This window comes from Atractosteus spatula, chromosome 26, assembly GCF_055471065.1.
Source record: "Atractosteus spatula isolate fAtrSpa1 chromosome 26, fAtrSpa1.hap1, whole genome shotgun sequence".
Taxonomy (NCBI): Eukaryota; Metazoa; Chordata; class Actinopteri; order Semionotiformes; family Lepisosteidae; genus Atractosteus; species Atractosteus spatula.
This window is the reverse complement of record NC_142731.1, coordinates 800545-813327: the sequence shown is the minus strand read 5'-3', so window position 1 is coordinate 813327 and position 12783 is coordinate 800545. Positions and strand designations below refer to the sequence as shown.

Below are 12783 nucleotides of genomic sequence, written 5' to 3'. Positions count from 1 at the left end.
CTCTGTGCTGGAGGAGCTTGTGAGTTGGGCGATTTCTGAGTTTCGGCTTGTCGTGTACAATGTGAGGGGTAGCGGTATTTTAGTGGCTTTAAATTAAGAGAAGGGTTTACGTTTTGGTGGCTAATTTATTATCAAGGCATTGCCGTATTTCCCCCCCCCCAATATTGTTAAGGTTTAGTTTTTAAAAGTAGAGCTGATGAAACTATAAGTTATTTCTCGTTAACTATTGTGACTTGGGGGTCACATGTAGAATTTTCTCACTTCACGTTTGGAATATTATCACGTTTTAGCAACGGTTATTTTACTTTGTTTCCAAGTAATGCTGAACAAAATTTGACTATAGATTTCACACTGTGCATTGATCTTGACAAAACCCAAACGTTTTATAATCATGACACATGACCTACGTCAGACAGGAGAAATTTATTCTTTGGAAGTATTCAGGTATAACGGCCATCTTTAGGTCACTGTTTTTCTGCACATTCTCTTCTCTAACGTTTGCTACCGGCTCCCGTCGCCCGTCGGGGTGCATGCGAAACGTTTCCCCGTCTGGCGTTGCGGCCGGCAGCTGCGGTGTGCACGGAGGAGCGATGGACGCGGGCGACTGCGCGGCTCAGGAGTACGAGAGGCTGGCGGAGGTGGGCGAGGGCGCCTACGGGAAGGTGTACAAGGCCCGGGAGACCCAGGGCCAGCGGCGCCTGGTCGCCCTCAAGAAGCTCAGCGTGGCCGGCCACGGACGGGACGGCATCCCCGCATTCATGATCAGGGAGGTGGCGGTGCTCAAGAAGATCGAGTGTTTCAGCCACCCAAACGTAGTCAGGTATGGCTGTCAGAAGCCCTGCTTCTTGTAGCTGTTGCACATGCAGTCTGGACTCCCCTTGCCCGTGTAATTATACTTTATTACATTTGAAAATCCATGTGAATGATGTAGTAATTTAGAAATTGCCATGCATACAAGCAAGTAACAAAGTGGGAAAAGACGTTCATCCATCCATCCGTTTTCTAACCACGTCATCCAGTCCACAGCCACAGGGGAGCCAGAGCCTGGATGGGCATCAGTTCATCGGCACAGACACACGGTCACCACAGGGCCAGTTCACTTTGACAGTGTGACAGCAGTGCACTACAGCAGCTTTACAGTAGTGTCCATCGCCACACAAATCAAAACAATCACTATAGCTCTCACATTGCATTATTTCTGAGGATACAATGACAGCTAAAAGGTTTGCCTCAAATGCAAGCATGTCCCTTTGTTTTTATTATTTTAAGATCATTGTGGCAGTTATTAATACAACATTCAGACTTTTATTTGTTTTTGGTAAATAATACATTATATTGCAACATGCAAGTGATTGTAGCTGAATATCGCAATCACACTATTTACTTTTATTGTAAAATGTGTTTGCCCTGAATAGATAACTATGTTGAATACGAAGCACCCATTTTCGTTCGCTTTACTCAATACTTTGCTGAATGACGACTGTAAGCGGTAATTGCCTTAGGGGGCATTATTGAAACGCTGTGTGCAAAATGCATTTCTCGGGGAAAAGAAATGTCAAAGGCTGTGCTAATGTACTGTATGATCATAAACACTGTTAGACGTCTTCAAAGAGTACTTTATTAAACTTGCTCCAGTAGGGAGCGGCGTCAGCATGCACAGGCTGCAAAGGAACAGGTAAAAGTTTATTCCCTGCTGAAAGAAAAGGAAAAGAGACGCAACATTTCAGCTGTTGAACCCTCTTCAGGTGACGGAAGAGGTACAGTACAGTAGCTCAGGTGTGGGCTTTCTTGACACCTTGTACCTGGATATGGGCAGGTCCAGGGCCATGCTGGGGCCCTGGGTTCAGTTCCTGGGGTGCTGTCTGCATGGAGTTCGGATGTTCTCCTCATTTTTGTGCGGGTGATCTGGTTTCTAGGAAAATTGACCCTGCTGTGTGTGTGTCTGTCTGCCCAGTGATGGGCTGGCATCCCGTCCAGGTTGTACCCCACCCGCCTTGTGCCCCCTGCTTGCCAGGACAGGCTCCGGCTCCCCTACCACTCTGCACTGGAGGCAGTGGGAGGAAGATGGGTGGGTTTGACCCAACAGATCCAGGCAGCTGTTTTCCCAAATCAAAACTGATAAGTTGAGGAATTTACCTCGGAAGAGCCATTTGAAGGGAAACCAGAGCAAAATCGTGGGCTCCATTTGTTGTACATAAAAATGTATTTCATGGATTTTGTTTTTATTACTCAAAGAGTTTCCTTTATTGTGTTGCGTGCTCATTGGCTTTGACTCCCGTGTTCTGGAAGAATGCGTTGCGGAGGCTTGGCTCACCCGTGAGACGCCGCTTGTCGCTCAGGCTGTTCGGCGTGTCGGCGAAGCTGCTGGAGAAGGAGCTGGACCTGACGCTGGTGTTCGAGTACATTGACCAAGACCTGGCCGTGTACCTGAAGGCGGCCCCGCCCTCTGGCCTGCTCGTCGACACCATCAAGGTGAGAATACCCAGAACACCATCCATCCCTGTTCCAGCTGCTTTAACCAGCTCAGGCAGGGCAACGCAGATCATCGAGCCAGAATGTGCGTTTCAGCCAGAGCGCACCTGAAGCTGGTAGATGCAGACCTGACCTGCAGATTCCTCTTTATTATTCAGTGATTAGCCCGTGAGAAATTCGGCGTGATCGGATCACCAGACCTAACTGGATAAATCTTTGATGATAAAAGTAACGAAGCAGAAGCAGGGTTAAATACGGCGTCGGACATCAACATGTTTTGCTACAACTGCTACGGTACCATGACAGATATTGTCGGAATGCGAACGGGCATTAAACTTTAAAGTCCGTCACACGCGGTTCTTGTGCGTCTAATTTCAGTCCGACCAGGGCGTGTCTGAGGCTGCTTCTGGCTCACAGCTCCTACACTAACGCCAACTCTGTGCTCTTCATATCCTGCATCGAGGTTTGGAGAGAGTAGTTTCTCCGGCAGGATGGACTGGCGCCAGTCAGCTGCCATGAGCACAACTGGTGATTAGCAGCACATGATGATGTGTGATCGTCAGTTCTGGAACCCCTGTACTGTTACATAGAGCTCTTGTATATTCATCACATGCGCATTTCCTTAGGAAGGGGCTGTCTCTTCTAGTGTTGTGTTTTATCGCCGTCTACTTTGTAAACAGTTTTTTAAAGAAATAGAATCGACATCTGCACATGTAAATGTTTATATCCATTTTCTGGTTAAAAACAGACTGGGTCCTGTTTTTTTAAAGCCAGACATTAAATCAGAATAAAGGTTTGTTGGCATCTTTCCTGCAGAGTAAATCGAAGAACTGTATAATACAAGAATAAAAAAACAAGGTGGAATACATGAGCAGAAAAAAATGAAGAAAAGTTTACACTTTTAACTTGCATTCATTTTCCAGCCACTTTATCTGATACTGGGTCTCAGGGGCGGCAGATCCTATCCTGGCAAGCAATGAGCACAAGGCAGGGTACACCCTGGACAGCATGCCAGTCCACTGCAGGGCACACACACACTCACACCAGGGCCAGTGTTCCCAGAAGCCAATCAACCTGCCAGCATGTCTTTGGACTATGGTAGTAAACCGGAGCACCTGAACGAAATCCACATACTTAAAGAGAACATGCAAACTCCACACGGATTGCACCCCAGGAACTGACCATGCTGCCCAGATTCCAGTTTAACTACGTTTTTTTATTTTATTTCCAAACTCACAGTTGGCTAGTTCTGCAATCATTACTGACTACTTCCATGCTCAGAGCTGGATAGTTCTGCACTCCCAAAGCCGTGTGTACGAAGAAGAGTCTTGTGTTCTCATCCAGTTTGTCTTGTGGTACAACACTCAGTGTTGATTCTGAAGAAGTCCACTTGGTTACAGTTTTAATTCCTTTGAGGGTTTTGGACACTTGAATCAAGTTATTTTATAGTCTTTTCTGTTCAAGACTAAAAAAGATTCACATCTTAGCTTGTTAGTGTAGAAAAGTATCCTTAAACATTTTGTGCTGGGCAGATTACAGAGAGCAAAATATCTTTTTTGTAACATGATGATGAAAACAATATTTTAAATGAGGTGCCACCAGTGTTACATATCTTAACAGCACTTGGTTTAGATTCTGTGTTGTAACTCTATATTTTCCTTTTTTTATTGATTCCCCACAGTGCCTGGTGGAGGGAAATGTCAGTATAAACACTGCTGTGTTTTTCATGGGTGCCCTGTGTTACTGATCTCTGGAGGAAGGGCCACAGCAAACTTCTCTCTGATTTCAGGACCTGATGGGACAGCTGCTGAGCGGCCTGGACTTCCTGCACACCAACTTTGTGGTCCATCGCGACCTGAAGCCAGAGAACATCCTGATCACCAGCAGGGGGCAGCTGAAAATCGCCGACTTTGGCCTGGCCCGGCTCTACAGCTTCCACATGGCCCTGACACCAGGGGTGGGTCTCCAATCAGGACGCGCCACAGGGCGCTGTTGTAAATCCCAGTGGAGTCCTGGCAGAAGTTCCGTACAATCTGTGGGAGGCTTTGGAAAAGTTTTGTACATATGGGAAGTCCGGGGTGAAACTAACAGTACTGTGCAGATCTGTCGAGGGGTAAGGTTCATGCTGGATACAGTTTGACACTTGAAGAACATCTCTGAAATCGTCTTGCTTTCCGATCTGTCTTTCTGCTTTAATCTTCCATGAATGTTTTTTGAACATGTTGCCTCTGGCTACTTTTTAACTTTCAAGCTTTTTTTCTGGTGTTGAAAGACAAAGGGCGTTTTGGTTTGGAGGAAAATGCTTATCTGGTGGTGTGGCCGAGTGCATGCCGGACTGCGGTTATCAAGTGTTCCAGTGAGATACGGTTTGAGGAATTACAGATGAGCTGATGTTGAAATGGGGACTTTCTTATGGCCTTAGGCCTTCAAATAAGTTTGTTCTGGTGTGCTTTGCCATGATAATAAACTTTGGGATACCACTCTCAAAGGGTGGTAATTGAAAGAAAAAAGCTACCAGACTTTCTAAGGTTGTTGTGTTTCGCTTTTTGTCATCCAGGTTGCTACCCTGTGGTACAGAGCTCCAGAAGTTCTGCTGTACTCCAGCTACCTCCCCTCTGTGGACATGTGGAGCACTGGCTGCATTCTCGCGGAGCTCTATCTCCTCCGGTATGCCTGAGCACCTGTGTGTACCCGGAGCGGAAACAGCTGGGAATTCCTGATTTCCTTGGTCCGTGGGGTTTGATTCTAATCCTCCAGTGGACAGGAGTGGGTCCCTGCATGTCTTCAGAATACCCAGTATTCATAGTTTTGCATCCCTTTCTTCACCCACTTATCACCCTTAAAGCAGCTCCTGGTAGAGTTATGAGTATGACTGGGGCCAGTCAGCTCATTGCAAGTCAAACATTGTGCTTAAGACTAAACGGACAAAGTGTCTGTTTTTATATACAGGTGGATCAGCTGATCACTGGCACATATTTTGGTGAACCTGATTCTACACACCCCTTAACTTAGATGACAAAACTTGAGGGTGCATTTAACTTGATCACACAAAGATATTGAATGCTGGCTGATTTTTTTTTAAATAACGGGCAAAGTAGAATTCTTGTGTGTTATTTGTAAAGTGAGGTTAGTTTTATCAATGAGGACTTGTTAAAGACTAGGTGAAGATCGAATATGTCTAAATATGTTAAACCATAGAGTCATAAGGAGTTATACTCTCCTTTTCATCAGAATGCATAACATATATATGGATTTTTAAAAGAACTCACTGACTCAGAATTACACATAAGCTGAGCTCAAGAATTCTGCTGTCTTGGCACGTATGCAGAGATGGCCCTTTGAGCACGTATTTAACAACCTGGCCTTTTGAATAGACAGAGGACATTTTCCAAAATTTCCATCTTTAGAAAAAAGCTTTTAGTCTCAGTCATTCGGATGGATCAGTCTGTTTTATGGATTTCAGAGTGATACTAGACAGAGATGAAATTGTTAATGTCAAGGTTTGACATTTCAAAACGTTTTGGATGGAAAGCAGCCAAAGGGTGATAGGCACACAAACATTTTGCCAGCCATGGTTTCTAAATGCTTTTCCTGGTTTGAATTTTAATGGGACCATGAAGACAAGGACTTCAAGGAAGAATGTAATCTGTGAGTTTGGCACAGCACTGCTGTGTGTCACAGTATGTGTGTAGAGGTCTCATAATGTAGGTATGAGACAACGTAAAATATAAACTGCTGAAGTAAAGAGTATGCAGGATTAAATTCTATTTTGTTTCACTTTTGTTTTCCAGGCCATTATTTCTTGGATATTCCGACATACAGCAGCTCCACAAGATCTTCGAGTTAAGTTTGTGTTTCCCTTTAAACCACCTAGAATTATTTTTCTTGCAATAACGTCTTCAGTCAGCAATTGGTAGTTGTAAATCAACCTGACTTTAAGCTACAGCCACAAGAGAAGCATCTTGTATTTCTCAGGCTTTGCTACAGGAGAGGTGCTGGCAGGTAGCTGAGGTCTCTGTTACCCAGCGAGCTGAGCTCACCCTGCCCTGACAGTACTGGGCCAGCTGTGGAAATCCAGTCACAGTGTACTAGTTTAGCCCAGACCATAAGAAGCCGATTACATCCGGAGCTCATCTTGCATTGCTTAAGAGCTGCCGGCTTGAGCCCCCAGGCTGAGAAATGAAAGTGCGAGGTGCTGGTTCCTGTCGGGCTTCAGTGCTCAACCAGAATGTTGTCTCCGCAGGGTCATCGGTCTGCCCCGGGAGGAGGAGTGGCCCGCACAGGCCCCTCTGCAGTACTCGTCGTTCTGGGAGATGTCCGATATCGTAGACCCAGTGATCCAGAACATGGACGAGCAAGGCAGCGACCTGCTGTTGGTAAGTTTGAGTAAGAATGGGGGCCTGCGTGGGGTCAGAATTTAGGAAGACTTTCAACACCCCCGTCCATTTTCTAACTGACTCATCCAATTCAGGGTCTCGGGGGAGCCAGAGTCTGTCCCAGCCAGCAGCAGCTGCACCGCAGGATACACCCTGGATGGGACGCCACTCCATCACAGGGCACACACAAACACACACTCCAATTTGCCCAGAAGCCAATTAACCTTGAGTATGTTTTTAGACTGTGGGAGGAATCTGGGACACCTGGAGGAAACCCATGTGGAGAACATGCAAACTCCACACTGATAGTACCCCAGACCCAGAATTGAACCGAGGGCCCCCGCACTGTCAGGCTGCAGTGCTAACCACTGCGCCACCATGCTGCCCTTTAGAAAAGCAAATATCTACCAATGTATGTTTGAGATGAACCGTAGACTTGTAAGACTGTCTGTTGCGCATTTCTGGGGGCCAGAAGGGAGTCCTTCACTGTAACAGCCCCATCTGTACACCATGACATCTGATCTGCAAGCACAGTGACTCCTGAGAAAAAAGACTTTAGGAGTCTTTAGGAGTACCGTATGACTTCTAAAAAAGCTTATCATGTGCCTGAGTGTTTTGCTTCTCCTCAAAATCCCAGTGCAGATTTTCAGGTGGAAAGTGGAAGCAGGAGTGGAATACCGCTCATGGCTTGTCCTGTCACCTGCAGAAATGCCTTCTCTTCAGTCCGGCGAAACGGATTTCGGCTGCAGAAGCCCTGCGTCACCCTTTTCTTTCCTCGCGTGCTCCCCCTCGCTGGAAAGAGAGAGTGTCTGCAAAGTAAGCAGCGCAGAGAGCACAGCCAGACCAGCAGGAGCTGACAGGACGCCAAGGGGTTGGGAAGCAAGCAGTTTGAAGTTTTTTTTTTCCATGTCGAATTGATTTGGTTTAATAACAGGCCTTATGTGTTCATCTGTAATTAGATGTGTTCATTTTAATTAAATCTTTTGCAGCTATCAGGTTTGAAATATGCAATACTTTCTGGACATAACAATGCATCTGTCTCAAAAACAACTTCAGCAGCAGAAGTGGAACCCTGGCACACGCTGTCAGACAGCATGACAATCTGTGAGCCTAATTCCAGCTCTGAAATAGGGGTTCCTATATTTTTTGTTTTTGTTTGTATTTTATTTTTATAGACCTGAGAAAGAGGTGAGAAATCGGATGGTGATACCATGGGATTAGAGCAGTTCATCTCGGTTTTACCTGATGCTAGTGTCACTCTTCACTGTTTGAACCTCCTCTCAACCAGATTTTGGTAGAGTTTTAGTGAAGACCTGTAAAAACATTCTTAATATCAATCCCAGATTTCCAAAGTGCCCCATGATGGGAGATTCCACCTCGTAATGGAAAAATGTATTTGGGATGAACACTTGGCAGGTGAGTTTGTGCGTTGATTGATCTGGGCTGAATTTGTAGTTTGAATTTGGGTGGCTCGAGATTATTCAGCTTTGAAGATTCAAGTGAAAAGTGTGTTATTCGTTTTATGTTTTCCCGAGAGTTTTGATAATGGAGTGTTTATAGAATAGATGAGATGCTGTGTAATTCGAGAAATGCTGGAGAGAGTAATTACCCACTGTTTTTCTAGACTGCATACGTATGTTGCAGGATATTGTAAGACTGTAGCACACTGCCTGTTCCATTTCTGCCAGTGCTGACGTTTGTATCTTTTGGTTGTTAAATTGTTTTGTTGTTTTGTAAATGCTTTGTGAAGTTTTATTTGTTAATGAGATTTTAATAATAGAAACGTTCTCTGGAAACACAGGGTTCTGTGTTTATGGGGACTCACTGTGCACTGCAGGACACCTGATGTTTATCTTTTCAACTATTGTCATTTTATTCGAAGTAGAAACCTTTCTTTCTTCTGTTCCTGTTGTGCTGTACATTGTAAGTGGTGTTAGTTAATAAAATAAATAGCAGCTTAATTCATATCTCTAATTAATATCTAATTGTAAAATTGCAGAAGGAATTCAGATTTATTATGCAACTAATGCCAGTGAGCATTGACCACATATGAACAGTAGGTGGTACTGCAGTACCAAAGCTTTTAAAATTGTGTTGCCATCACTTTGTCGTGGAAGGTTTGCTTTATGTTTTACCTGACAAAAATGCTTTGAACAACTTATTGTTAGGTGATAATTTGGTTTTGGTTTCTGACCTGCTCTCAGAGGGTCTGCAATTTAAACCCACTATGACCATTGTTTTCTGCAGTGCAGTGTCCCTGGCCATCACTCTGGGGCAGTGAGGGAGGAGTGTCTCCTATTGGTCCAACAACATAACTTACAGAAACGACATACAGAGTGATTGTTTCTTTTTTAACCATGCTTTTATGTTGACGTTTCAGTCTTTGCCGAGAGAGGTTGCTTGAGAAGGGGCTCTCCCTATTGGAAAAGTCAAAATTTCAAAGTCAAAATATTTAGAAAATACCCACCTAAGAGAAACTTCAGTACCACGATACGCTGCATTGTTGTGTTGTGTGCTGACACTGTGAGAGGCTCTTGGCAGCAACTTCCGCACCACAATTTAGAGAAATTAGATTTCAGAAAGCACGTTTAAGATCTAAATTATAATAAAACATGAAGGCACACACACAAAAAAACTGATAAATGCATGCATAATTGGGAACATTTTACTTCTGCAAATGCATTCTGTGAATGCATTAGGTTTGCAAAGGGAAAGGACATATAACACATGGGTGTGTGTGAGATATTTTATATCCCATAATTGTTATAGACAGACCGAGGATTGCTATTCCATATAAAAATCATTAAACCCATTTTCAACCAGGGCTTTTTTTTCCCTGCTTGGAGGCAAAGCCATACTTATTCTTTTTCTGCAGCGCTAATTGACATCTGTTCTGCGGCGGAGAGGCTGCTTTTAGCTGCGTGGCCTTCGTGCGCTGTGTCGTGCATTTGGAACGGGGCTGGGATGAGGAATGCTGAGGCGCAGGAGATATTTTTATCAGGGACTCTCTGGTGTCACTAGCCTGGCTGGGTCTCCCTACATGGCCTGGCCTCGGTATTGATGAGCGCACAGATGGCAGAGCCCGGCACTGAAAGCAGGACCAATTTGCATAGATCCAAATGAGATCCTGATGCAGCTCAAGTAAGTACCTTCACAAACTCTTTGATCCTGGGCTTTGATACAGCAGACAAACACTGCATGTAAAACAGCACTATAAGGTGGTGCCAGTGTTTTGTTTTTTTTATGTTTTTTTACAATGATGTAGAGCTTGGAAGCCTTTTTGTCTCATTAAAACCTCGTGAAACTCTTGAACCTACATCATGAAACTTTCTCTTCAAAAACGACAATGCAGTCTCCTGTTGCCTGTATCTTGTGTTTAATCAATATCCAATGCATTGCAAATGAATCGGACGGATGTTTTGTTTTGTCTGATGTTTGTTTTGAATTGATTTACAAGTATATTAAATTAGTTAACAAAAAAGATTTGGGTTTCCTATGTTTCTGATAGTGCTACAATAACAATACATTTTTACAGTATTTGCAAATTAACATACGTTTATAAATTGTATTACAACAGCTGTTTTGAGGGCTAATTTGAAGTTGTTCATAAGTAACTGGATATAAAAACTTAAAGAATTGGTTTGGCCAGACTGGCCATTGTTCTTCCTGTATTTTTGTTCTTTAACATTTCTTACCTTCCAGAGCAATGAGCTGGCAGCCATGTGCTGCTTTCAGAAAGATTCGAATTGCTTTTACTCCATCAGGACAGGAAGCAAGTCTGACTTCTGCATGATCTTTTTCTCCATCTAGGAGAAATCATCTTAACAAACATACTGGAAGGTTCTGTACAGAAACCAATGCAGATGTAGGCAAAACAACTCCTTTGAACAGCCTTGTGGCCGTTGCATAAAGTTTGCATGCTGATCAGGCTTCTTCAAAGATCCCAATGTTATTTACAGACAGCTGGAATCAAAAGTGACAGTATAGTGCAGCTTTTCTGCAGAACTGTTGGTTTTGCCATATTTGAGAGGTGTCAGGGTTGTCTAAAAAGAGACATAAAAATTAATATTATTTCTACCATGCATGTCTTTTTTTCAATTTAATTATGTATGTAACCCCGGAAAATGAATTGAAAACATCTTTAATTTCTAACTATGAAATGGAGACTCATTTGCACTGCAGGGCATCTACTGGAATTATTGCACACAAGTTACTCAAGGGGAAACAGCTGTGCCCCACCAGTGATCTGTTCTGACAGAAAGCGGTAGCCTACTTTACGTAGTCTGTGCAAACTCTCACTGCTTTCCTTATTATACACTTTTCTTAGCAGATACCCTTATCTAGCATGACTTACCATGCACTCAAAAGTTAGAATGAGTGCTATAGATCTGGTATCTTACAAGTACAACGGAATGAAATTAACAATGACACTAATACGATAAAACAGTAAGTTCTGCATTTTGCTACAAGCAAAATGACCAGAAACAGTATCGAGCATAAATGGACTGGATACAAATGAAGTCATGTAGACACCCTCTTGGTGAGCAATTCATGTTTATAGTAAATGAGCACAATCTGTAAAGGACACGGCTAGTTTGAGAATGGTGAGCTTTAGTGCGTTGCTTGTTTGCAGTGTTGAGAGGGCAGAGGCCCTGGCAATCCGGGCAGTGGAGGAATGGGGAGGGGGTGTAGGCAGAGACATGACACTGACGGTGGGCAAGAGCAGACTAGGGGTGTAGCCAGCTCAGGGAGTAGCACAGGTGACCCCAGTTTCTCCAGCACTGGCAACGCCTCCCTGTGGAGTCCCTGTGCAAGACAGTAGCAATACAGCAATACCTAGCCTGTCGTACGTACACCATTGCGATAACAGTATTGTCAGTTTTTAAAATGACAGTGGATGGCATTTGATGATTGTGTATTGGGGGACCATACCAAGCACGTCTGTTTAGTTTGATTTGAAGTCTGGATCGCCCTGCTGCGAGCGAGGGGAGCTGAAATGATCCGTGGCAGCACAGTCAAGCCTAAGACGTGATCAACAATGTCATCACGTCTATTTTCAGTATTCTTCTGTTTTCCTTATAGTGCATAGCTGAAAGTAGTTCATTTTTAACCACGGTTAAGTCCCCCCCACTCCCCTCCCTTCCCCTCCCCAACATCTGTCGGAGTGTGACGCCTGACAACGTCCAGGGCTCCAGGACCGTACGAAGTGCAGGCGACGAAGGTCTGTCAGAAATGGGCTTCGTGGCCCGAGGTCCGGGACGAGCTGGTGGCTGGCAGGCGCCTGTGCTGTGCGCGAATTCCTCTGTCTGAGCAGGAGTGAGTCTGGGCATGCACTGGACTGCGGGCTCAGGAGGGGCGGGCGCACGGCAACAGACCTCTCCCGAGCCAGCTGGGTGGGTTGCTCTGTGCCTGTGTAAAAGTCGCGATAATTAAGTCCTATAACCCTTCCTAAGAGGATAAGTGCACTTCTGAAGCACGCGGTGAGCCTGACCAGCAGCTGCGCGCATCCGACCTCCTGGGCGAGACTGGAAAGGCAGTCTGCAGCTGACCGGCTGTGTTTCGGCGAGGCGAGCCGCGGCGAGTCGTCAGAAGTATCGACAGCGGCAGTAATAGTTTCTCCCACGTTAGCCCAGTGTCCAGTCGTGCTTCAACGCCCCGAGGTGTAGGTAGGTGATCTGAGTTTTAACTTTGGTCTCATTTTATTACGAGGAGATCCCTATCACATTAAATCTAAGCGCCTTTATAAGTCGAGCTGCACTGTTTTGGTTTGGTTCGCCAGGACTTCCCCGCACACACGAGCCTGAGAGGTAAACTACGTTTAATATATCTTGTTTTGAAAACATTAGATTTTGACAAATTAGGAGGAAAACTTAAGCTTTGTTGTACAAAATGATGTCTTCACAGAACGAAGTTGACCGATATTCGGTCTACGTTT

General features: G+C 44.6%; 2 protein-coding genes across 18 annotated transcripts in view; both read left to right on the top strand.

Moving 5' to 3' along the window:
• The first annotated feature begins 530 nt into the window (after positions 1-530).
• cdk21 (cyclin-dependent kinase 21) lies at positions 531-8784 on the top strand. Its single transcript, XM_088905991.1, has 7 exons — positions 531-820; positions 2340-2472; positions 4262-4429; positions 5030-5139; positions 6264-6314; positions 6716-6848; positions 7555-8784. The coding sequence occupies exons 1-7, from the start codon at positions 531-533 to the stop codon at positions 7666-7668; spliced, it is 999 nt and encodes a 332-aa protein (XP_088762117.1). The 3' UTR covers positions 7669-8784.
• Positions 8785-9763: 979 nt separating this feature from the next.
• Positions 9764-12783, top strand: part of svild (supervillin d) — a 77290-nt gene continuing 74270 nt past the window's right edge. For 8 of the 17 annotated variants that reach the window (XM_088905969.1, XM_088905978.1, XM_088905979.1 and 5 more), the window contains exon 1: positions 12210-12514. The gene's annotated coding sequence lies outside the window, so the exon portion shown is untranslated. The other 9 variants (XM_088905986.1, XM_088905984.1, XM_088905983.1 and 6 more) reach the window with 5 other exon arrangements.

Bases quoted from the DNA above. Each gene is read 5' to 3' on its own strand.
- cdk21 (XM_088905991.1), top strand. From the start codon at position 531: ATGCGAAACGTTTCCCCGTCTGGCGTTGCGGCCGGCAGCTGCGGTGTG. The intron at 4,430-5,029 runs GTGGGTCTCCAA...TTTGTCATCCAG, and splicing joins ACATGGCCCTGACACCAGGG to GTTGCTACCCTGTGGTACAG. The intron at 6,315-6,715 runs GTTAAGTTTGTG...TTGTCTCCGCAG, and splicing joins CAGCTCCACAAGATCTTCGA to GGTCATCGGTCTGCCCCGGG.